At 44.0% G+C, this 26,684-nt stretch overlaps 2 protein-coding genes across 2 annotated transcripts in view; one reads left to right on the top strand and one right to left on the bottom strand.

Moving 5' to 3' along the window:
* CCDC134 (coiled-coil domain containing 134) overlaps positions 1-11,431 on the top strand; it is an 80,826-nt gene extending 69,395 nt beyond the window's left edge. Inside the window, exon 7 of the mRNA XM_056847744.1 lies at positions 11,420-11,431. The gene's annotated coding sequence lies outside the window, so the exon portion shown is untranslated. The remainder of the gene's footprint in view (positions 1-11,419) is intronic.
* The window catches only part of SHISA8 (shisa family member 8), a 35,084-nt gene continuing 18,337 nt past the window's right edge, over positions 9,938-26,684 (bottom strand). The window contains exons 2-4 of the mRNA XM_056847742.1: positions 22,408-22,535; positions 12,850-12,999; positions 9,938-10,492 (exon numbers count right to left, since the gene is read on the bottom strand). Coding sequence (XP_056703720.1) covers positions 10,119-10,492; positions 12,850-12,999; positions 22,408-22,535 — 652 coding nt within the window. The 3' untranslated portion in view covers positions 9,938-10,118. The remainder of the gene's footprint in view (positions 10,493-12,849; positions 13,000-22,407; positions 22,536-26,684) is intronic.

The following is a 26,684-nucleotide window of genomic DNA, read 5'->3' as shown; positions in this document are numbered from 1 at the left end:
AAGTAGCCCCCTGCCTGGCTAAAAGGATGTTAAATTGGGACTGGAGAAATAAGCAGCCGTGTAGGTAGTTGGTTATTATTTCAGCATTATATCGTCAGTCCTGCACTTGCAAATAAACAAACAAAAAAGATGGCTTCAAGGGAGGGGTTGGATGTGGGGGGAAAGACAATTGGGGGAGAGAAACCTGAACTGGCAAGTATGCATAGGACCAGCTTTTGATTTGGGATTGAGGCAGACTTTAAACTCTGAATAAAACAGCATCCAGAAAATGTGGGGAAAACGAGAGGGGGAGAAAAACGTGCATAATGAAAACAGCCCCAAAGTAGTTGGGGGTGACGGAGATGGAAACACCCTGTGCATTAAAGGCCTAAGAGAAAAGAGAGGAAGTTGGATAGGGTTTCAGGGATGGGTGATAGTTACCAGTCTTGAGGGGACATCTAGGGAAAGCAGCGCTTGTGAGAAAAGCGACCAGTGTTTCCAAGAGCAAAAGGAAGAACCCACACACAAGTGGGGTTGCACGCACAGATCCAAGATACACAAACACTGAATGGCCAAAGGGCCAATATTTATACCTCAAAAAGGGTCCTGAGGCGGAATGAGGTAAGCTGACAAGAAAGACAAAGAATTGATTGCTTTTCCAGGGACCAACAAAAAAGACAAGAGAGGCTTGATGGGTCTTCAGGACCCAAGAGATTGCCGGGGGTATTCTCTTGAATACTGATTGATTCCTGGGATGGGTGCAGATAGGGTAAGTAATGGTCTGCTCGGAGCGCTGATTAAATCACCTTAGGGCAAGACAATGGGGATTAGTTAGCCTCATTGTCCAGCCTGGCACACCTTAGAGCCAGGGGCAAAGTTCAACTGCCAACCGCCTTCCTGCCCAGGCTCGACACACAGGAAATCACAGGTAAGTCCAAATTTCACTATTTCCCCTACTCACAAATGACCAAGTTACAGTCATTATTTCATGCTTGTTTCTCTCTCTTCCCCCCCCCCCCCCGAATGCTGAGACCCCAAGTAGAGTATGGGGAAATCAAAAAGAGCTTTACTAAGGGGAATAGTTTGCACACGAAAGTATTCAGGCCAATGTCAGGCATACAGTAGCAGATGGTTGGTAGTAGAATGCCCATTTTAAGATGCCAAGAGCCTGGCCTTTTGTGGGTGCCACCCTACTAATGGGCAAGATCAACAACTGCCCCTCGTACATGTGCATTGTGTGTTGTGGCCTCTGCCTTGTGGAATGGCCTGACTGAGGTCAGGAAGGTTCCCAGGCCGCTTGTGTTTCTGCAAAGTATGTTAAGCAGAATTGTTCTGAAGGACATCTGTATAAAGGGGTAATGTCTATAACAACATTTGTGTAAAGGGTAATAAATCTAAAATATACTAAAGGCACTTTAACAAAAGGAAGCGGGACTGAACTATACCACTGTGTATTGTGTGTTTATCTTTTTTGCTTTATGTATGATCCTCCTCGAGAGTCAGTAGTGTAGTGGTTAAGCTGTCGGACTTGGACAAACCCCCACTCATGCCATGGAAGCTTGCTAGGTGACTTTGGGCCAGTCACACACTCTCAGCCCTGACCCTGGCTACTATTTGGATGGGAGACCTCCAAGGAATACCATGGCTGGGACATGGAGTCAGTCAATGGCAAACCACCTCCAGAAGTAAACTGTGACTGGATGGATGGATGGATGGATGGATGGAGAGAGAGAGAGAGAGAGAGAGATCTATATCTATATATCTATCTCACTGCTTTGTCCTTATACTTATGTAATGCCATTTTATGCATTGTCTAATACTTCATGCCTTGTTCCAGGTAGCTGTAATCCTGTACTGGTTGCATTGGTTGACACTGAGGTGGAATATAAATAAAGTAAATAAAAATAAATATACAGACTGTTTGCATTTTATTTTTCTAGTGGCCAGCAGAGGGCGGCAGCAGCTGAGCAAAGTTTTAAGTTGAAAAAACAAAACCCCTCTCAAAACTGGAGCTTTTTGCGGAGGTTATTTTTGGTTTTCATAGCACCCAAACTGGAATCATGAACATGTACCCTAAAAGCCCTCAGTCAGGGCTTACATGGGAGGTGGGAATCTAAGGTAGCATCTCTCTGCCTGTGCCAATAGCTCTTGCTGCAATACTTCATTTTCATTATTCTTTGAATAGTGTAAATAAAATATACACACTTACATAGCATGGAAAACTTGCTCCTAATCAGCCCTCCCTTCTCCAAAGCAAAAGGAAAGCTTTAAACTATCCAGCTGAGAGCATACAGCATCCAAAGATGGCAAAATCAAAAATTGGCCTTCCTTTCCTTTTTGAAGACATTTTCTCTTGGGATTAGTGTGTTAAGTATATGAACATGAGACATAACACATTTTAAAACAAGACAACAACAATAACAGCAGGGAACTGGGAGAGTCCAGAAAGAGGGACAAACTGGGTTTGGGGGGGGGGCTGGTTAATATAAAAGACACCAGGAGAAGGTTTAGTGAGGAACTTTTACTTTGAAGAAATTAAGAAAGAATTTTGATCAGTGTTAAGATGTGCTTTAGACTGCACTAGCCATTGGTTTATGTTTAGCTACACATTGCAGGAAAACCCACTGGTGCAGTCCCAGAGGGTTCCCCCACATCTGCCCCAATCTGCACAATATAGTAGGGTTTTAGCCCATTGATTTGAATCCTGTGATAAACACGGATGGAAACTGAAGGGGGGAAAGGTACTGCTACTCATTTGCATGGGCCAATTCATTGAGCAATAAGCAAACGGTAGAATTATCTCTGCTTACAGTTCACACACACACACACACACACACACCCCACACACAAAATCTCAGGACAAAACTGGTGTTGCTGGAACTGTGTGACCTGTAATCTTCCTTCCCCCAGATGGCTACATATCCATGAAGAAGAAGAGTTGGTTTTTATATGCCGACTTTCTCTACCACTTAAGGGAGACTCAAACCGGCTTACAATCACCTTCCCTTCCCCTCCCCACAGCAGACACCCTGTGAGGTAGGTGGGACTGAGAGAGTGTGACTAGCCCAAGGTCATCCAGCTGGCTACATGTGGAGGAGTAGGGAAACAAATCCAGTTCACCAGATTAGCCTCTGCCGCTCATGTAGAGGAGAGGGGAATCAAACCCGGTTCTCCAGATCAGAGTCCACCCTGATAGTGGAAGGAAGCTCTTCTCTGCCTTTCAGGGACTGAAATTTCTTCACGTTGGCCTGTCACTCCACCCTTCTTCTCTCTTCTCCTCCCACACACTACTTCCCAGAAGCAAAATAAGGTTGGCAGAGATTTTTTGTTTGGAGGGCCTGTTCCTGTTTTGCTATTAAAGATTAATACTCCTGTGGGATTCTCAGCTTAAGATGCTCAAATGAGGCCATTCTGCTCTGGGCATCAGCGCAAGTTCTTTGTTTCTCTTCTGATGGTGCCAGTGTTTTTGTGAAGGCAAGATCCTTTTGCTGCTTCTCGCTTTCAGAAAACAGCAACTGTGGCAGCAGTTCTGCGTGAGCAGATGCAATTGGAAACTTACTTAGCCTTTAAGCCAACTTTTGTCACTGGCAGGCTATCAGTTGCAGGGTGGGGGTGGGGGGATTGTGCCCGTGAAGCCAATGGATCTGACATACCCAGCTCCAGATTACCCTCTGCTGTAAGAGTCCTGTGGGATCCTGCCTGATTCCAAGTGTGATAAGTCATTCTTTTCTTGAGAGAGATTATTTTTACTTCACCAACCTATCGCTTCTATAATGGCCCAGGAAACCGTTGTCTCCCAATTATGTCAACGGGGAGCTTTTATGCTGCTGATAGGACAGGCGCTATGATCAGGCCTAAATTAAAACCATATATAACATAGCCATGATCAAGCGCTCCTATCTTTTTTTTAAAGAAAGGTTAGAATTTATTGGAGGAGGGGGCTGAATCAGATCAGGGTCACAACATTGGAGGGGGGGAGGTTTAACCCTTCAACTGCTGTTTCTAGATTTAAATTATCCCCTCTCCCCCCCCCCCCAAGTTAGTATTTGCCTCATGAGGGAAAGCATATAGGAACATGACCACCAGACAGGAGGAGGACTGTGTGTTTCTAGAAGTGTGTGTACCTGCTTTCGACCTTCCATACAAATTCAGTAAGAAAAGTATGAAATGCTTGCAGCCTTCTGCTCTTAGTGTGGTGAGTGGTTAAGAGTGTCAGACTAGTTTCTGGGAGACCTGGGTTCAAGTGCCCACTCATGCCACTGAAGCTTGCTGGGTGACCTTGGGCCCATCGCACTCTCTCAGCCTAACCTACCTCACAGGGTGGTTGGGAGGATAAAACGGAGAAGAGGAGAACAGTGTAAGCTGCTTTGGGTTCCCCACTGAGGAGAAAAGCAGGGTACAAATGAATTACCGGTAAGTGAATAAATAAAGCGCACCTTAGGAGAAATGGCTCCCAGGTTTCTGGACCACTTAAACCATGGAAGTGTGGAACTGTCTGCAGGGATCTTGTGCCTGAAGTCAAAGCGGAACTTCGACGCCTCTTGTGGGAGCCCGGCGGATGCTGCTGGGAGTACAAGATGGGGTACTGCAGTGTGGCATAAAGGAAGCAAGATAATTTCCTCCACGGCCATAAAACAAGGTTCCCCTTTAAGAAGGCTACAGAAAGTCATCTAAGTTTTTCCTCTTTTTGTTTCAGTCCTGACCAAGTCTATCTGACGGGCTGGGAAAATTCATGTTAATATTAACTCGTGACAGCAGTTTAATTCCCACGGGTGGAGAGCTTTGAATCTGCAGGTGACCAAGCCTTTTGGCTCCCCCCCCCACCTTCACTGCTATTTGTCCAGTGATCTGCGAAGAGGCTGTTGCCAGGACTGTTTAAAAGGAACCAGGATGCCTTCTGTCTGTACCTGCTCCATTTATCACAAGCCAAAACAGACCATATCTACCTGTCAGAGAATTTGATTAATCTTCTGGTCTGGCAAGATAGTGGGAATACTCACCTCTGAGCATGCCTAGTCTTGTCCAAATGAGGTGATGTGCCAGGTAGCAAATATTTTGGTTCCCCAATGCCTTGCTGCTGAAGACTGTTGACTTCTGCTTTGAGACATTCTCCTTCTCCCTTTATGTGTCTGAACAGTCCATTGCAGAAGTGCATGCATCAGGAACACAAGACGAAAAGGGGTAGTAGTGGAATTAAACAATGTGACCAGCAGGGCTTTACTTTAGGGGCTATATTTTTTATAGGAAGCATTCAGATGTGCAACTGAACACGTAAGAGCAGCTACGGTGTCATGGTTAAGAAGATGGCCTGTGGGTGGGGAAATCCTGTGGTTTAAAAGGCATTAAAGCCAGAAACTCTGTAGATGTTCTTGGGCAAGTCCCTGTTCTCTCAGTCTCTGCCTTCTTACATATGGGATTACTACATTATGTAGGAGCCCCGTGGCGCAGAGTGGTAAGCTACAGTACTTCAGTCCAAGCTCTGCTCACAACCTTAGTTCGATCCCAACAGAAGTTGGTTTCAGGTAGCCGGCTCAAGGTTGACTCACGAGGTCGGTAAAATGAGTACCCAGCTTGCTGGGGGTAAAGGGAAGATGCCTGGGGAAGGCACTGGCAAACCACCCTGTAAACAAAGTCTGCCTAGGAAACATCGGGATGTGACGTCACCCCATGGGTCAGGAATGACCCGGTGCTTGCACAGGGGACCTTTACCTTTATGAGGATTGCTGCCTATATATGTGGTAATTGAAACTTCCAGGCCAAAATGTGAAGAAATTCTGCAAAGTATAAAATATAGGATTGCCAACCTCCAGGTGGTTGCTGGAGATCTCCTGCTATTACAACTGATTTCCAGGGGACAGAAATCAGTTCCCCGGGAGGAAATGGCTGCTTTGGCAATTGGGCTCTATGGCATTGAAGTCCCTCCCCTCTCTAAACCCCGCCATCCTCAGACTTCACCCCCAAAATCTCCAGATATTTCCCAACCCAGAACTGGCAACACTAATAAAATGGTTTTGGCTACCTCAAATAAACGCGAACCATTTCTGCTATAGCAAAAGCAAGGGGAGGAGGCCGAGTGACCGCCGTACTCTAATACACATGATGGCAGTATGGGGCACTTCTATTATTTGGCTAAGGACAAAAATGAACAAACCAAAATTACTTCAGTCTTAGTAGCCTCAACACTCTGGTTCTTTGAGAAGGTGATCGTCATGCCCTTTTCCTGTCAGTCCCTTGACCTGTTTCACCTACTTCTAATTCCGCCTTCCGATCCTATCCAGGCCAATTGTCTTCTGTGCTATCCAAGAAGCAAGCGACAGATGGCACGTTCATATAATCATAGAGTTGGAAGGGACCAACAGGGTCATCTAGTCCAACCCCCTAAATACTGCAGGAACTTCACAACTATCTCCCCCCCAGACACCCCAGTGACCCATACTCCATGCCCAGAAGATGTCCAAGATGCCCTCCCTCTCATGATCTGCCTAAGGTCATAGAATCAGCATTGTTAACAGATGGCCATCTAGCCTCTGCTTAAAAACCTCCAGGGAAGGAGCGCTTACCATCTCCCGAGGAAGCCTGTTCCACTGAGGAACTGCTCTGTTAGAAAATTCTTCCTAATGTCTAAACAGAAACACTTTTGATTTAATTTAAACCCGTTGGTTCTGGTCCAACCTTCTGGGGCAACAGAAACCAGCTCGGCACCATCCTCTATGTGACAGCCCTTTAAGTACTTGAAGATAGTTATCATATCCCCTCTCAGTCTTCTCCTCTTCAGGCTAAACATACTCAGCTCCTTCAACCTTTCCTCATAGGACTTGGTCTCCAGACCCCTCAGCATCTTTGATGCCCTCCTCTGGACACATTCCAACTTGCCTACAGCCTTTTAAAATTGCGGTGCCCAAAACTGAACACAATACTCTAGGTGAGGTCTAACCAGAGCAGAGTAAAGCGATACCATCACTTCGCGTGATCTGGACACTATACTTCTGTCGATACAGCCCAAGATCGCATTTGCCTTTTTAGCTGCCACATCACGCTGCTGGCTCATGTTCAGTGTTTGGTCTACTAAGACCCCAAGATCCTTTTCGCACAGTAGCACAGAGATTGTGTAAGCAGGGCTATGCCTCCCCAGACCTTAACCTGGCCCTCTTTTCAGTGCCAGAGTTTAGCCCCAGAATATTGAAATTAACCTGATAAACCAAGACCATCTGTGAGTATATGCAGAGTGCTTTTTCATTACCCATAGAGACTATTGTCCAACATCTTGGATTAGAGAAGCTGTGGCTGAGTGGTAGAGCATCTGTTTTGCATGTAGAAGGTCCCAGGTTCAATCCACATAGGGTTGCCAACCTCCAGGTACTAGCTGGAGATCTCCTGCTATTACAACTGATCTCCAGGCGACAGAGATCAGTTCACCTGGAGAAAATGGCCGCCTTGGCAATTGGACTCTATGGCATTGAAGTTCCTCCCTTCCCCAAACCCTGCCCTTCTCAGGCTCCGCCCCAAAAACCTCCCACTGGTGGCAAAGAGGTACCTGGCAACCCTAAATCCACAGCATCTCTAGTTTAAAGGATCTACTAGTCTATGATGTGAAAGATTCTGGGGAGTCACTTCCAGGCAGTCAGTACTACTGACCTTGACAGACGTAGCATAAGGCAGCTTCATGTGGAATACAGGAGAGGTGATGGCCGCTAAATAGAGATTTCAAGCAGGGCTCTTGTGCTTTGACAGTTGTGTAGCTATTTTTTTCCAAGCAGGTTTTTACCTGGGCATTTCTTTTCTTAAAAACAAGACTCAACTCCCCTAAAAAGGAGTGCCTGAGGAGATGTCTTGGTCAGACCCTTCTTCCCTCAGGGCAGTTTTCAGATATCAACCTAGGGGCAAAATTCCAGAGTAACACTGTTTGGACTGGAGCTCCCTTACATGTAGCCAGGACGGCTGTTTTTGTGGGCAGAAGGATGGGGCAGAAAACAGAGCGAGCGGCCTGTGCTATTGACAATCTTTGAAGAGGAGACTGTGGAAAGGTGATGATGTTAGACTGCACAAAGTAGCTGGTGTATCTTATAACCCTACCTTTATTCCTCCAGTATACTTTGTCAGTCAGTGAAAACAAAAAGGCCTCTTAACGGATCCCGTCAGACTTTTTGCTTAATCTGTGAAAAATATTCCTGTGGCTTTTCAACTTTTACAAGGCCTTATTTTAATCTGAAAATATCAGATCCTGGAGAGAACAATACCACGTTTGCAGCTGCTGTCTCAAATACCACATTGCCATCCTTCCCTGAATTCCTGCTGAGAGCCATTAATCCTCCAAGCCAGATGCCTGTGTGGTAACCTCTATCATCTGTACAGAATTACATCTTCTGTAAGGAATTTATTAACCTCAGGCTGGCCCAAAGGGTTGCTGATCCTAGTATCAAATCCAGCTAGCATTTGGTGTGGATGTTGGTACTTCTCCATCATGTTCACATGGCTTAGAATCACCATCGCCCAATGGTGTATGTTAATTCCCAGTGAACATGCATGTCTATACATGTATGTACACTATTAAAACACAGGACCCAGACAGACAGACACACTTTTATAGAACTGGATCACTGTGTGTTACACCAGTGGTTAGCACAACTGTGGTATAAACCAAGCCCTTGTAAAAAGGGATGGGCAAATGACAGGAAAAGACTGGTAGAGTGCCTTCACTCTTCAGCAGGGAAGGTGAACACATTTAAAAGAGAGATGGCAGAAGAAGGAATTCCCATGCAGTTGTATACATGTGTTATCCCTAACAACAGCTGGCTGTAAGGAAAACAGTTGGATCCTATGCCTTCAAGTTCTGGAGCCAGTGACCAGTCCCATGTTGTACATGTTTATAGATTCCCCACTATAGCTACATTTTTTAAAAAGGGGGGATTCCTCTCCATAGTGGATGGTGATATATGAGAGCAGAGCTACAATGCCTAGTTCCTTTAGGACAAAGCACCAGAAGGAAGACTCTGTGACAGACTGACAGTGAGCTTCCCACAAAGAGCCTATTTTCCTCAAAGTAGTAATCTTTTGCTGACTTGCCCTGACCCACACACACACACACACCTTTGATTCTAGGCCAATTCTGTATTAAATTGACTTTTCAACTTGTAGCTCAAGTTTTTACAAGAAGCTTCCATGGAATAGGTAACAAATGAGATGTACAAATCCCGTTTATATTCTCTTCCCCCTCCCCCCTCCCAATTAAAGGCAGTGCTCCAGTGTCTTCATGCCAGGCATTCGGCACAAGCCTTCTCACACTTGGGGGGAAGTATCCCTGTGAACAACGCTCAAACATTTTCTCAATGCTCAGTGACCAGTGGAAGACAAACATGGCAGTGGCACAGAAGATTTATATGCAAGAAGAGACAATAACAAAGGGGCTTTAAACCAGAAAGTCTGCAGGAGAAGGACAAGAATAAAACGAAGAATGAAGGAAACTGTGTTAAAGTTTTCTTCCAGCCCTTGACAGTTCCCTGTTGTACACTGTGTTTCTACTTTCAGTGTGATGTTATCCCCCCCTCCATTTTTTTTAACCTTTACTTAAGCACAGTCAAGAAGGAATGTAATACTGGGCAAATGTGCAAACACAATGTAGTGGTTGGTTGATTATTGCAAGAGTTTGTCTTGTCATGTGTTGCGACACTGGTGGTCTTTCTTCCTGGGATGGCAGGGCAGGGCAGAAGCATATTTATTTCCCCCTTTATCGCAACAGTGGGGGTCCCTTAGGTTTTCTGTTGACACTGACCATTTCGGTGTGCATGTGTGATGTAATGAAGAGGTGGACAAGAAACTACGGTCGTGCATCAAATCACAGGGCAACATGCATGCCGGTTTTACCATGCATGCTGACCAAGTTTTGTCAGGACACAGAAAACAGAGGGCCGCACCAAATGGAAAAGTTCTGGCAGGAGCCATGGATGGCTCAGTGGTAACGCTGGCCACTCTTTTCTTTACACTTTCCCTTGCTCCCTCACAAAACCTAGCGGTGCCAGTGGGGAATTACTCTGATATGTCAACAACAGGTGTTCTAGTTTGGCAAGAATGTCCCCACCTCCCAGGCTGCTAGATTATTTCAAAGTAACGGGGGAAATGCAAGAACAAAAAGCAGCTCTGTTCTAGACAGTGACCTCAGTCTTGCTGTTGGTGGTAAAGGGTCGTTGTTGCTGGCCATAGTGGGTAGGTGTCTGGTTGAACGCTTCAGGCAGCTTCTCAACACTGAACTGACGCTTGGTGGTGTAGGCCTGTCTCCGATGGTCGGGATGGCTGTGCTCCCAGCCACCTTTGAAGGCTGGGCTGCCCGCTAGAGTGTGAGCATTGGTTTTCATCACTTTGGCCTTCTGCCCTGGTGTTGCCAAGCCGATCATGGCACAGCCGTCTTGGAGAGGTGGGATGTCTTTCTGATGTAGCGTCAACGGAGGGAAGGACAGAGTGCCTGCCGGTGGCATGTCCACCATGGGAAAGTGCTTGTAGAATTCTTCAGGAGCACTTTCTAGAAGGGAATATGTGAAACAGGGCAGAAAATGATGTCACAATAAGCTTTGCCTCTTTTGGTCCCTTCTACACTTGTTCCATTAGTACTGCTTGGCATTACTCTTCTGTAACCTGCTAGAAGCTGAACTATAACAGTGGTTTGACACCAGCCTCAGTTATAACATCATATTCCTGTAACAATCCTGTCATGCCTGTCCCTATAGCAAAGGCTAGAACTGCACCCTTAGTTATATCCTAAGAACATTTATTCAGTAATTAGTCCCATTGTTTCAGTGGGGCTGACTCCTTAGAAAGTAGGGTTAGGCTGCAATTCTGTGTTGCAGGCTTAACCTGTTAGTTTCTTTTCTATGCTCGATTTTGCTGTTGCAAACCAACAGGAATGAATGAAAGAATGATCGCCACCTTTTTGCTAAACTCCAGCCACTTAATAGTAAATAGGGGAAGGATGTGCCCAGATGGTTAAGCCACGCAGCTCCTTCCCGTCTATGTCCAGGGCAAAGTGTCGATACCAGAGGAAGGGGCTACTTTAACCATTCTTCTTGTGAGTATAACAAGAGGGCTAAAGATTATGAATGGGTAGTTGGTTCATCCTGTGCACATAAGCAGCAGAAAGCTAAGAGGATCAGATGAGGGCAACATCCAATTTAAATGCAAAAATACATAGACTGTAAAAATAAAACATGCTGGTTATTCACACCCGGGGGGGGGGGGGGGGATGCAGAATTAGCTGCTACCACATTGAGCAAATTTCACACTCATTTTAACTGCTGCTACTACATATAATGAAACTCAAGCGGTAATTGTTTCCACCCTACCTGCTAACAGGGCACCTAATTTTCTCTGTTATGTCAAAGATGCCCAATGAAGGATGATTCCCAAAGTTGCTTATATAACAGAGAACAGAGAAAAGGATGAGGAAGGACTTCTGTTGTGCCCTGCCTTCATTTTTGCCAGGGCACAACTTAGGATGTTTTGAGCCTTTGTATGTGGAGATGGATGTGGGCAGACTTCGATGTGGGTGAGACACTGAATGCAAACACCTCAGGGACAATGAACAGGGCAACAGGGCCAACAGCAGCTTCCCCACCCTTCCTCTCCTGTGTATATAATTGTACATCCTTCTTTACACAACAAGTGATTAAAATGTGGAATTCGCTGTCAGAGGATGTGGTGATGGCCACAGGCATAGCTTTCAAAGGGAATTAAGCAGATTCATGGAGGACAGGTCTATCAGTGACTACTGCCACGGTGACTAAAGGGAACCTCCACATTCAGAGTTAGGGTTGCCAACCTCCAGGTACTAGCTGGAGATCTCCTGCTATTATAACTGATCTCCAGCCGATAGAGGTCAGATCACCTGGAGAAAATGGCCACTTTGGCAATTGGACTCTATGGCATTGAAGTCCCTCCCCTCCCCCAACCCTGCCCTCCTCAGGCTGTGCCCCAAAAACCTCCCACTGGTGGCGAAGAGGGACCTGGCAACCCTACTCAGAGCCAATAATACCGGTGCAAAGAGGCAACAGCTGGGGAAGGCCTCAGCCCCTACGCACTGTTACTGGTTGGCCACTATGTGAGACAGGATACTGGACTACATGGACCGTTGGTCTTATCCAGCAAGGCTCTTCCTGTCATGTTCTTTTGCTGATCTGCACAGGGCTGGGAGTATAACTGTAATGAAAATACTGTCTCATGATTAGCATAAAGCCTTCACAGGTAGTAAAAAGATAAAAGCAGCCCTTAGAGTGGCTTCAGTGATGCACCCCTCCTGATGACTATAAGCCAGATATGTGGGCCTCCTTCTTTCCACAACTGCCACAGGCAGCTACTTCTGTGCCATGTAGGCAATCCATGATTTAATTCTTTTAAATTCAAAAATATAATTCTCTTTGAAACAGCTGTGGAAAAATCCACTCAAGTAGTATGTTGAAGGGTGATTAATATGTGTTAAAGGGCAACTTATCCATGCAAAAGTTATTTTTATAAACAGTTCTGTATTCGACACCCCCGTGGGAAGAGGTGAACTATGGTGCCCTCCATTTGTGCCTCATTCCTTCCCAAACTGCTGCATTTTTTAGGCCCTTCTGGCTGATTTCCCCCCCTTTCCTTATAATCAGGGCTGTCCCATTTCCTTCCCACCTCATCCCTACCCCTGTGGGATTAGTGAAATCATAATGCCTACTACTCAACAGAGTGGGATGTTAACAACAATGGGATGATGTCACCCAGTGTGCCAGAATGGGGTCTGTGGGTGCGAATGGGGAGGGAAGCAGAGAATAGCAAGGCAAGCGAGCCTTTGGAGCAATCCAGCAGCACAGCCCACTCACTAAGGGTGACATGCAGTCCAGTTGCACCTACCTACAGCCTTGAGAGTCGCGTATTTGGCATAGTCAGGTGCCTTCTGTGGCATAGTGCTGGCCATTTGCAACCAGTTGTTGTGTGAATGCGGCAGTCCAATCTGTGGGGCAGTGGCGGGGTTAACCACAGCATTGTTCAGATGATTCTTGTCTGAAAGTGTAAAGAGGTGGCAGGAGATGACTTAAGAAGGCATAGAAATAAGGGGGATTTTAAACCTGCAACCAACCCAAAAAGCAAAGCTCCCCCCCAAAAAAGGACAAGGAAACAAAATATGCTTAAAAGAGAAACAAACTTACTATTTAGAAACCAATAAAATCCAGCCCAAATAAAATATGCACAAAATATACCAATGTAATGATAACATCTGGAACACTTCTATAGTTAGTCATGGGACAAGAGACCAAACATGTCCAGACATCACTGTCTCACCAATATACAAAACATTCAAGATGTGATTTTCTCCATGGAAGATCCCAGATGAAAACAGTGATGTTGAAATACATTTTATCTCTTGTCCTATGATTGACAACATGAATGTTTTGTTTGTTATGATTATGATTCCATTCTAGAAAAAGACTCAAATGCCATCAGCCACACTCCTTAGGCTCTCTGCAGTGGTTACTCCATCCTCGAGGAGCCTGTGCCATCCCAATGTGTGTCTGCACCGAAGACTCTCGATGAGTAACAGTTACAGGTAAGCACAACCCTGTTTTCTGACTATAGCCTGGAGCAACCAATCACTCTGTCAAAGAAGCTGGGTCCCACTGCAATAGAAATGAATAGTCCACTTTTTCTGAGAAGGATATTTATAAGTTTACAGGCATTCTGTTATTTATAGTAAGTATGATAAGTATAAAAATTTATGGTAAGTATTAAAATCGCACTAGAATTGTTGGGAATAAATTTTATTGCTATGGCTTTAGTGGATAATACCTAGGAGGTAGGGTCAGCATCATAGACGGTTGGTGGGCAGGGGCAATGGAGGATTAAAAGAAATACCAAGCATCCAAGAAGAAGAAGCTGGTTTTTAATGCTCCACTTTTCTCTACTGCAAGGAGTCTGAAAGTGGCTCACAATCACCTCCCTCTACCAACAGGCACCTTGTGAGGTAGGTGGGGCTGAGAGAGTTCTGAGAGAACTGTGACTGGCCCAAGGTCACCCAGCAAGCTTCATGTGTAGGAGTGGGGAATCAAACCCACTTCTCCAGATTAGAGACCACTGCTCTTAACCACTGCACCATGCTGGCTCCAAGGTTGCTACTTGCATGCCAGAAGTCACAGATGGATAATCTGTGGCAGGAGATGGCACATCACACATGCAGGTGGGCACGGAGACTGGGGGAGAACAAATTCTTTGTAATTGTTATGGAAACCCTGCATCCCACTTTAGACTACTTCTGCGTTCCACTGCTGGCAACTTTCCCATGGGTTTAGAGAATACACGATGGTTGGATCCAATTTAAGACAGTAGCAAAAACATTCCTTTAGTAGGCTGACCATATTTCCTTGAGACAAAAACGGGACATTGGGATGGCAAAAACAGGACAGGGGTTATGTAATATTATCGTAACCCGAATGGAGCACTTTTTCTATGAGAATTTACCCAGCCATGCCTGCATGTAGCATAAGAAATGTCAGAACTGAACGAAACAAACAATGGAAGTGTAATGAGGTGCAAAACGGGACAAAAATGACATTTTAATTAAAAAGACGGGACAGCTGGGAAATATGATAAAAACAGGACTGTTCTGTTCAAAACGATACGTATGGTCAGCCTACCCTTTAGGGCCAGTTCCTGAAAGTGTCCTTGCATCTGCTCTCCAGGAGGTGGCAAACTGAACGTCATGCTTGTGCAATTGACTGTTGTGTTCAGTAAGCAAAGAAAGAAGGACTGGAGGCATTGCTGGCTGGGAAAGGCAAACCCTTGAGCCGCAATGTTCTTAGTGCTGCTTGATGGCTTGGATCATTGTGGTGTCCCTCTCAACACAGAGAACAAAGAGGATTGGGGTGTGTATGTGTGGGCTACAGTGTAGTTTTGGTGTGCGTTCAGTCGAATCTCCATCAGCCTTTTGCCTCTTCCTCTCTTCCCTCTTGTCTTTTCTTGCAAATCCTTGTCCAGCCTATTCCCAGTATTTCCACCCTCACCAACTACCACTCCTTTCATATATGTGATGAAGTGTAAGCTCTTACCTACAAAGATCATGCCCGCAATAAGCAATAAAATAAAAATTAGAATTTCAAAATTCAGCAAAAGACAGTGAAATACGACAATCTAATTGTTCATCTAAAGTGCTTGAACTGGTCATCATGGCCCAACTGGCAGATAACAGTGGTTGATGGAAGGGGAGTCATTAACATCTAACAACTCCCCTGCCCATCAGACTACCACACAGCAGGCCAAACTAACCGAGTCCCTACATGGGAAGGATGTGGAAGAATTTAAGAATACATGGTCAAAGGCCGTTGCATATTGGGATAAACTGGTAAAAAGGAATTTTACTAATTTAGTGAACGAGTTATAGATGCAATTTTAGAAATATGAAATTATGGTTAAACTGTACAACTTTAAACTGTGTTAAGACACTTCTCCGGAAGTCTATTAGTCCGGTGGTGGGACACTGTTTTGGGTGGGTGGTGGGATACAGGGGTACTTTGAATATTATTATTTTAATGTATAAGGAAGTGTTTAAATTTTATATGTACCTGTTTGTATTTTTTGTTTTATTGTTTTGTTTCTGGAAGCTTAAAGAAAAACAGGGCACTCTAGTTTGGAAATCAAGGTGGAGAAAAAACACGGTGTGGAGGCTAGGGTTGCCAACCTCCAGGTACTAGCTGGAGATCTCCTGCTATTACAACTGATCTCCAGCCAATAGAGATCAGTTCACCTGGAGAAAATGGCCACTTTGGCAATTGGACTCTATGGCATTGAAGTCCCTCCCCTCCCCAAACCCTGCCCTCCTCAGGCTCCGTCCTAAAAATCTCCAGGTATTTCCCAACCCAGAATTGGCAACCCTAGTGGAAGGACTGATATTACCCATATGCTAGTTTCACAGGAACCTGCTGAGGCAGTGGAAGTCTTAAACTGGTAATTGAGGATAGTGATGGACAGTAGCAAAAAAAAAAAAAACATCAAAAAAAAGCCCAATGTAGACAAGACAGAGATTATAATGGTGGGTGACTCTTGCTTTCTGGAAATGACTAAAAATATTTCTATTTTATAACAGGCTTTTGGGAAGGGAGGCTGATTGCTAGTTTTCAAGGATCTTTGCCTGTTTGTCAAAACGCTTTATCTAGTCTGACTTTAATTGTAAAATTTGTGATGCTGTTTTAGATCTATTGCTGTTATCTTTGTTTATTTTTTGTTTGTTTGTAATCTGTCCTGAGCATCTATGTGACCACGTGGTGGGATAAACAGATTTCAGCAGTCTGTCCACATTAGGGTTGCCAACCTCCAGGTAATCCACAAGAAAAGAAGGCTCAGTGCTGTAAGGATAATTGGAGCAACCCAAAACAGCACTATAACACTATAAAGCAAATAAGTGAATTTTATAAAGTGCAAAGTGAATAAATATATACAGCATATACAAAGGGAGTACAACCAGATACAAAATTTACAATAACAATCCAATAAATATGACTTATCAAGAGGATGCCAAGGATCCTGATTCAACAGGTAAGTTCAAGTAATCAACCAATTAAGGTATCATTTGATATTAGAATTTTTTGAATCATTCAAATTCTTTTTAGGTTGCAGTTATTGGAACAAAGCCACAGGAAAAAGATGTCAGACGTGTTGTCTAGATCGGGACCACGTTTCGCATATGGCTTCTTCGGTGACCTGTATCTGTGTATCAAAAATGCATGTATTCAACTAATAAATCAACATTTATAATAGACATTAAAACATTATTTAATCAATAATAAAAAGACTATGCAAGCATAAATATTCTTACCAATAATAGATATAAGTATAAGTGCCTTAGTAGGTGTTGTCTCATAGGGACCGCAAAGATTTGTATCCAGGTCTCCAAAAGGACAGAATAGTCAAGGAAAGATAAGGATGGTATTTAAAAGTAAAAAGGATTTGGCTCTTAAATGATCGCAGCTGTAGCAGACAGGCTCAGAAAAAACTCAGAAAAAAAGGGTTCTTAAAGTGATGCTATCCTAAAAAACAGGAATAATCTAATTCATTGTTTAGACCATTGGGAGACAATGTTCCCATAAGGAAAATAAGTTTAGTCTCCATTTGGTGCAATATTTTTTGGATATTTTGCGAGTCATAGGGTCGACCACGGAATTGCCATAAAACACAAAAGGAGAAATCCCTATCTCCATGTCCTTTTTCCAAAAAATGGGCAGTGAGCGGGGCTTCTAAATTTCTGGAGCGAATTCTAGAAGAATGTTCAGAGATCCTGATCCTCACGGGACGTATGGTGCTGCCAATGTATTTTAAACCACATTTACATTCCACGCAATAAACAACATTTTTTGAAGCACAATTAAAGAAATTTTTTAGAAAAAAACGGAAACCAGTGGTAGTAGATGTGAGCTCTTTAACTGTAAGGCATAAATTACACACTGAGCACGTACCACAACGATGATGTCCTATTGCTGGCGGCAAAAGTAAAGAAGTGGAAAAAGAAGGCTGGGGAGAAATGTCAGTGTGAACCAGGAAGTCACGCATGGATCGTGGGCGGCGTAATCCGCATAGAGGTGGATTTTTACAGCCAGGTAAGGTTTCTACTAGGTGCCAATGTCTTTTGATTATGTTATTGATCAGATGAGCCTTGGAGCTATGTTGTAAGGACCAAGTAATGTTAGTAGAAGATGTAGGTGGTTTTCATCTTAAAAGTTCCTGTCTGTCTTTCAGATCTGCTCTGGTTTTGGCTGACAAACAGTTTTTAGAATGGGTTAATACTCTTCATACTCACCTTACTTTTACTGGTACGTTCAGTAAGACTTCCATTCCATTTCTGGATTTGGAAGTGTTTGTTACTGCTGGGTCTACTCTGGCAGTAAAACCCTATACCAAACCCTTAACTAAGCATGCAGGACTTGATTTTTCTTCTTTTCATCCACCACACTTAATTAACAACCTTCCTTACAGTCATTTTTTAAGAATAAAGAGGAATTCAACTCTTTCAACAGACTATCACTATACAGCTGCTTCTTTAAACAATGCATTGTCAGCCAAAGGATATCCACCCCACGTCTTACAGTCAGCCAAAACCAGAGCAGATCTGAAAGACAGACAGTGCTCAGTGTGTAATTTATGCCTTACAGTTAAAGAGCTCACATCTACTACCACTGGTTTCCGTTTTTTTCTAAAAAATTTCTTTAATTGTGCTTCAAAAAATGTTGTTTATTGCGTGGAATGTAAATGTGGTTTAAAATACATTGGCAGCACCATACGTCCCGTGAGGATCAGGATCTCTGAACATTCTTCTAGAATTCGCTCCAGAAATTTAGAAGCCCCGCTCACTGCCCATTTTTTGGAAAAAGGACATGGAGATAGGGATTTCTCCTTTTGTGTTTTATGGCAATTCCGTGGTCGACCCTATGACTCGCAAAATATCCAAAAAATATTGCACCAAATGGAGACTAAACTTATTTTCCTTATGGGAACATTGTCTCCCAATGGTCTAAACAATGAATTAGATTATTCCTGTTTTTTAGGATAGCATCACTTTAAGAACCCTTTTTTTCTGAGTTTTTTCTGAGCCTGTCTGCTACAGCTGCGATCATTTAAGAGCCAAATCCTTTTTACTTTTAAATACCATCCTTATCTTTCCTTGACTATTCTGTCCTTTTGGAGACCTGGATACAAATCTTTGCGGTCCCTATGAGACAACACCTACTAAGGCACTTATACTTATATCTATTATTGGTAAGAATATTTATGCTTGCATAGTCTTTTTATTATTGATTAAATAATGTTTTAATGTCTATTATAAATGTTGATTTATTAGTTGAATACATGCATTTTTGATACACAGATACAGGTCACCGAAGAAGCCATATGCGAAACGTGGTCCCGATCTAGACAACACGTCTGACATCTTTTTCCTGTGGCTTTGTTCCAATAACTGCAACCTAAAAAGAATTTGAATGATTCAAAAAATTCTAATATCAAATGATACCTTAATTGGTTGATTACTTGAACTTACCTGTTGAATCAGGATCCTTGGCATCCTCTTGATAAGTCATATTTATTGGATTGTTATTGTAAATTTTGTATCTGGTTGTACTCCCTTTGTATATGCTGTATATATTTATTCACTTTGCACTTTATAAAATTCACTTATTTGCTTTATAGTGTTATAGTGCTGTTTTGGGTTGCTCCAACCTCCAGGTAATAGCTGGAGATCCCCTGCTATTACAACTGATCTCCAGCTGATAGAGATCAGATCACCTGGAGAAAATGGCCACTTTGGCCATTGGACTATGGCATTGAAGTCCCTCCCCTCCCCAAACCCTGCCCTTCTCAGGCTCCACCCCAAAAACCTCCCGCTGGTGGTAAAGAGGGACCTGGCAACCCTAGTCCACATAGAAACTTGACATTGCAATTACAAAAACAGAAGGAAAGTATCCCTAAGAAAGCAGTGCCTTACAAAAGTTACGAAGCTCTGTTTTGGAAAGTTCTGTGGACCTGAAGTGGGTTTGCTCTTAATAGAAAGCTGCAGTGTTCTTTGGAGGGGGTAAATAAAGGATGTGCACCCAAATACAAGGACAGCAGACAGCCTTATGAATGGAGGCAGCTCACCAGACTGATGTGCTTGTTTGTTTAGCTCTCCCCTGTCTTCTCTCGTCAATCTCTTATGTCTGTAGACAGCAAACACTCTAAAGCCAAGGCGTGTGTCTTTGCAAAGCACACGCAGTAAGATCTTCAGCCCCAATTAAGAGGTTGGGGCACCACTATATTAGAAGTAAATAATAATAATACTAGCGGCACAAGCTGCCCATGTGCTTATAGCTCAGATTTCATTCTCCAGAGCCTCAAGCAAGTGACACTCATCAGCTCTCACTTCAGTTAAGCAATGTTCAACAGTGATGGAGGGGGGAGAGAGGAGAGGGAATCTGTATTTAAATTGGGACAAGTGTCATTGTGGGCAAACGAGAGAGGAGGAGACAGCGTGGTCTCTCTCTGCCCAAGGCAGAACTGAATCACAGCACAAAGGAAACAGGAGAAGCGACTGCAAATCTCTCTCCCCCCCCTCCCCATTCCCATCCTGCATAAAATAAACCAGAGCAGAGATGGCCCCTTGCCCACCTCCCCTGCTGACTGGCAAGGTGGACGTTTTGGACATAAAAAGAGTTGGAGTCAGATTCTGTGTATGTGTATGTGTGCATAATCTGTCCTTCCCACGGCTACACTGATATTATTGTCACAGTGGGACTGACCTTGCCAGAGGTCACTTATCAACATGACTAGCTGCATCTCTGCAGGGAAATCCCCGAATCTCCTGCTCAAGTGATGCAGAAATGGAAAAGATGTAGGAAAATGTATCAATTGAAATGTTTTATTTTAAATATATTTTAAAATATGGCAATTTACCTTAAAAATACTCAGTGACAAATAATGACAAAGAAGGAAAATCTACTTGCTTTATTAGCATTTATTAGTATTCCCTCCCCCCAAAAACCCTGATGCTTTATTAGTATAAAAGAGCATTTAGACACATTATTTCCCTAATGCCAGCTTGGCAAAATGGTGGCTAAAGACAGGAGTGCAATTACCTAACTTCTTCTGTTACCTCCTCTAGAGGGAAGATGGATGGAGAATTCTCACATGGCCCCCTTGAGAGGGGTTCAATTCCCATTTGAAAGGAACTCTGCTGTGGGAAGGAGCCCATGGTTTACAAGCAGGTTCAGACCTTGGCATCTCCAGGTAAAGGAACTCAGGTGCCAGGTCCGGGGAGGACTTTTGACTCTGGGATCTCTGCCTCTGAAGAATTGTTTCCAGTAAGCACAGACAATATGGAGTGAAATATTGTCAAAGGCTTTCACGGTCAGAGTTCATTGGTTCTTGTAGGTTATCCGGGCTGTGTAACCGTGGTCTTGGTATTTTCTTTCCTGACGTTTCGCCAGCAGCTGTGGCAGGCATCTTCAGAGGAGTAACACTCAGAGGAGTTACTCCTCTGAAGATGCCTGCCACAGCTGCTGGCGAAACGTCAGGAAAGAAAATACCAAGACCATGGTTACACAGCCCAGATAACCTACAAGAACCAATATGGAGTGAGATGAGCTGATGGTTTGACAGTATAAGCAGGGGTGGATTGGCCCTTATGGGCCCTGGGACCCCTTCTGGTGAGCCGAAAGCCTCCCCCTCAACCTGGGCCAGGCCAGCCTTGCAGTAGAAGGGATGCCCCCTGCCTGGTGAATGCAGCTCTGCATGGTGGGGAGGGAGGTTGTGGTGCCCAGCCAGCATGGAACGAAGGAGCCCCTCCCCCCCGCATCCCACCCTACCCAAACCCTGTGGCAGGTGGGGTCTGGCCAATTGGGTAGGCAGACTGCGTTTTCCTTTCTCCCTTTCTCTTTTTGCTGGGGCGGGGACGATGACAAGGATAGAGCAGGCATGGGATGAGGATGTAATATATGTTCCTGTTAGTTGTAGGGTTGCCAGCCTCCAGGTGCTAGCTGGAGATCTCTTGCCATTACAACTGATCTCCAGCCGACAGAGATCAGTTCACCTGGAGAAAGTAGCAGCTTTAGCAATTGGACTCTATGGCATTGAAGTTCCCCCCTCTCAAAACCCCACACTCCTCAGGCTCCGCCCCCAAAACCTCCCACCAGTGGTGAAGAGGGACCTGGCCACCCTAGTTAGTTGCCACCTAGTGACCAAGTGGCAGATACGTTTTTGTTGCGCAGTCAGACTATGCATACTCCTGAGACAGGTGGGGTTAGTACAGGCCTGATTCCAAGATGGATGCCTGGGTGAGGCTTTGTGCGCTGCAGTTCAAATAAAGCAGAGTTGTACCCTTAATCTGCTGGTGTGGACTCCAAACGTTACAGAGGACTTTTCCAGGGCTGTTTTTCACTCCCAGTCCACCGCTGAGTATAATCACAGACAGAGCAAGGGAGCCACCTCCTATTCCACGCAGCATACCACGTGTGACCAGACTTCAGATTCAGCTATACACAAAGTAGCTGACTGTATCCCCACCCTGTCAAATCTGAAATGGCATCCCTGCAAGATCCTAAGCAAGATCCTAACCTTCACGGGTGCTCCTCTAGCTTTAACAGGTAAGGTGGCAGGGAATGTTCAGCAGGTGCATCATTTTTAATGCCCGCCTTTGCTGGCAAATCTTTGCCCAGCACATAGCAATTAAAGGTGCAGGAGCCCTCTGAGGGTTGGGAGCTGGTGCCTCTGCTAATGACGCCCCCCCAAAATATCAGTCTGACTCCAGTGGCTTTTTCAGATGCTGTAATTTACTTGGAGTGGGCGGGTGGTGGGCAGCCATTAAAGAAGTAGCCAGATAACATTGCTCGAGCAAGAGAGTTGTGTATTGTCTCCAAGACCCTCTTTATTGTCTGCAGCACGGAGGAAAGTGGGACTCACCTTTGCTATTCCTGGGAGATCCCCGAGAAAGCCCATCGCCAATCTGGACCTGCACACTGCCAATGTGGCCATCAGGCAAGAGATCAGATGTGCCATGACCTGGCTGCTTCAGCAGATCGGTGAGTGTTCTAGAAAAAAGATGTGGAGGACAATCAAACAACACTTGCCAAGGGACAACAGCCATCTTCTATTGCTGTGGTCACTTTCTTTACCATTTGTGTCTGCTTACCTTTCTAGACATTCAGGTTAAAACACAACACATACGCAGTAGCTGCTCATTTGTTGCATGGGCTCAAGGAAGCATTTTTGTCAGCACTCACACAACAACATCTTGCTGCTAAGAAAATGGTATTCTTTCCCTGCTCAGTGAACTAGCACATTTTATTGGACAGAGCCTGTGATACCATTGAAACTTCATGCCATAAACCCTTGTCTTGTAGCCTGTGCTTTTGTGGCACTAACATAAAAGTTTGGCATGCCAAGACCAGAAAAGCACAGGACCTTCAGATTTTGCCTTGAGCTGGACTTGCTACTTGGGCAAAACTGGGAAAGAAAATTTCAAGTGATGATTTATTAGGTTCCTAGAATTTCCCCCCGAAACCAAAGCTAGCTATTGTTTCCTTCAAATAACAGTGTTCAACCTTATCGAACGCTTTTTTCAGCATCTAAGAATAAGAGAACTGCTTTTCCCATTGATTTTCTTATATAATCTTGTAAGTTAAAATTTTTCCTAATATTAGATGTTAACAGTCTTTTAGGGATGAAACCTGTTTGATCAGGGTTAATGTATTTATTAATTATTTGTTTTAGCCAATTTGCTAAGATTGAAGTTAAGATTTTATAATCAATATTTAGGAGACTGATTGGTCTATAGGAACTAGTTAAGGTTGGATTCTTTTCTGGTTTGGGAATAACTGTAATGTTACTTTCAGCCCATGTATTTGGCAGCTTTCCATTTTGAAAGATATCATTTATTGCTTTCAGTAATGGAATTTTGATTGTGTGGCTTAACGTTTTATAAAATTCAGCCATATAGCCATCTGGGCCTGGGGTCTTATTAATTTTCAAATTTTGGATGGCCGTTTCTAGTTTTTGTATATTAATATCTTTCCCCATAAAATCTTTATCATCTGAATTTAACTTGGGTATATTAGTATTTTGTAGAAAGTTTTTAATGTTATCTTTATCTACAGGTCCGGCCTTATAAAGTTCTTGGTAATATTCTCTAAAAGACTTCTTAATTTCACTGGTGTCATTAGTAATTTCTCCCTCTTTTGTTTTGATACCAGTGATGATGTTTTTACTTCTTACTTTTTTAACTTTCTGGGCTAATAATTTCCCTACTTTGTTTCCTTTTTCAAAATATCTTTGTTTAGTAAAAAGAAGATTCTTATGTATGGAAATTGCATCAATTCTTTCTAAGTTTTCTTTTTCTGACTTCAACTCCTTTGCTATTTTTTGACGGGTTAAATTTGGCTTGTTTTTCCAATTCTGCAATATTTTTAAAACATATGTTCCTATCCTTATCTCTGTTCCTTTTTAGGAGCAATGACTCCTTCAGAGCAATTCCTCTAAAAAAGGTGGGCATGAATTTCTTTGGTAAACCTGAAATAAACTGAATACCCATACCGGTAAATGTTTTTTTTTTTTTTACTTTATTTCTGGGTTTCCCAAAAAATTCCGGATCCATTATAGTCTATGGGGATTTTTTTTCAAAGCTCCTGTGGGGGCATGTTTGGAGGCAGTGTTACCAAATTTGCAGTGTAGCTGCAAGGGACTCTCCTTAGATGAACACCGGTTTGGTGAAGTTTGGGACAGGGGGTCAAATTTTATGGGCCTGCAAAGGGGTCGCCCCCATCCTCCAGGCATTTGCGACCCGAAGTGTCGATCGGTTTGCAGGTTCAGAAGCAAGCCTTGCCGAGGATTGGCGGAAATAGTCAATTGGCAGGCTGGCGCCTAAGAGTCTGGGGGCTCCATATCTGGGTCGCTTTGCATGGTCCATGCAAATTAGCTTCCAAACGGAGAAAAACAGCTTAAATGCAAGAAAAACAAGCCACATAAAACATTTCTTTTGATGGCAAATTACTTCCTGTGAACTGTCCTTTAATATAGTCATCAAAAATCTGATTTCAAGAGATGGTCATGGTACAGGGGAGTGAAGCCACTACTCAGGGCGACCTTCAGTTTGAGAGCAGGTTTTCATTGGGGGAGGGTGATATTGGAGCCAGCCAAAGTCACGACCAAGGCGGCTCTTCTGAAGGAGACTGCGCATCTTCTGAAGGAGACTCCTCATCGGGTGAGGAGTCTTCTTCAGAAGCCAGATCAGCAGCTGTTGAAACTGGTGCTTTTAGTTGGAGGCTATATCCCTCTGGATGAGACTGGGTGAGCCCCATCTTTTAAATGCCCCTTCTGCTATCCAGATTAACCCACTTAGGGAGGGCGGGGTTTGGAGAGGGGAGTTCCTCAGTGGGGTGTAAGGCCAGAGAGTCCATCTCCAAAGCAGCCATTTTCTTGAAGGGAACCTCTCTCTGGAGATTAACAGTAATTCTGGGAGATTTCCAGGCCCCAACTGGAGGATGGCATCCCTAACTCCAGTATCAGCAAAGATTCTTGCTGTATGGAGCCACTATACCCAGATTAAGCTACTTGTTATGAGCCCTAGATAAATCAGTCAGTGAGTACAGGCGAAAGGCCAAACAATCATAATCTTTCCTCTAAGAGGAAACGGGCGTGAGCATCTTAGGGTTATCAAGCTCGTGAAAGCAAGTCTGCACTTGCACAGTTCAATGCTCGCACGGGGCCTTGCGGTAAAAAAGCAGCATGGGCATTGTGTCGCAGCCCTGTATTCCCCCCTCCCCTCAGAATAGTCGAACAAAGGACCTATCGTGTTAAGTCAGGAAGGATTATAAGGGAATCTGAAGAGCCAAACTGAAAACCTGTAATCCTACTACGTTTCAGGGGAAGCTGATTTTTTCCACATTAGTGTTGCCTCAGAGTAGAATTTTAGAGTGAGGCAGAGAGGCGTCCATTCTCTCTCTCTCTGAACATGTTTTCCAAATGTACATACATTATAAGGGCCGCCTGCTGTCAAATAAAGCCTTTTCACTCTATCAGAGGCTCATTCCTTCACCTGAGCTGTTGGGGTAATTGTTGTCCCCCCCGAACAGAGGGGGGAAAGGGGAAATGGAGACTTTTATGAAGTGGCTTTGTTGCCCATAGGTGTGCCCAATTTCAATAAGAGCAAACTCCAGGCGGCTTCAGTAAACTTTACTTCATGATTATCATCTGAGACCTGCTTTCTGTATTGTGTCGAACAGGGGTCCCCAATCTTATTGATCCTGGGGGAATTTCTAGAATTTCTAGAATTTCATCTACTGTGAAAGGGAGGAAGAATGTAAATCACTGGGGCAGGCTATCACAAAATGGCTGCTGTTGGGTTTGCCATCAACTCTTTGTTTTATTTCAGTTTCCAAAGTGAGAGGATGATTTGCTCCCTATGCAGCTACAGGGAGAGGTTGCCAAACCAAAGGGCATAAGAGCCAGTGTGTCTAAGGCTCAGCTGAGCACACATGGATGGCTACAATGCAGCTGCCCACAATGAGGTCAAGCTCGGCTCTCTGCTAGTCAGTCAGATGACAGAGAGAGACCTGAATAGCCCTGAGGGCTTTCCCCCTGTTATAGCTAAGACCCTTTAGATTTCCCTCAAACACTCAAGGAACAAGTGGGTGCCAAGAAACAGTGTAGGCATCATGGTGCCCCTGGGTGCCATGCTGGAGATATATGTAAGGTGGTAAGATTCTAGACAACCACTTCGAATGATGTATATGTGTGAGAGGGATCATTTTTCAAATGCTTCTCATATGTAAGTAGCTCCCTGCATACAGTAATCTAGTGCATCAGGGAGAGGGCAATGCTAAATGTGTCTCTTATGTGTACAAGTTTACTACACACAGGAGGGTTTTTTTTAAATGATGGGGAGATAAGGGTGGTATATTCAGTCTCCCTTTCTCACTGTTTTATATTTACAACAACCCTTTGAGGGAGGTTGGGCTAAGAACTAATTACCAGTACAAGCTTATCCACTGAGCTTCATGGGTAAGCAGGACCTGGAAGCCACACCTCCCTGGTCCAACTCCCAGCCCGCAGCCCACGACATCTGCTCTCATTGAAATCAAGGATATTAAATCCTATTTGAGTAATAATTTTGATATCAAAGAGTACTAGCAACATGCTCATCTAGCCAAAATATTGGAGTAGCTAAAATGCTGAATTTTGAC

This window comes from Euleptes europaea, chromosome 3 (genome assembly GCF_029931775.1).
Source record: "Euleptes europaea isolate rEulEur1 chromosome 3, rEulEur1.hap1, whole genome shotgun sequence".
NCBI lineage: Eukaryota > Metazoa > Chordata > Lepidosauria > Squamata > Sphaerodactylidae > Euleptes > Euleptes europaea.
Note: the sequence above shows the minus strand (reverse complement) of the source record. Positions and strands in the feature narration are given on the sequence as shown.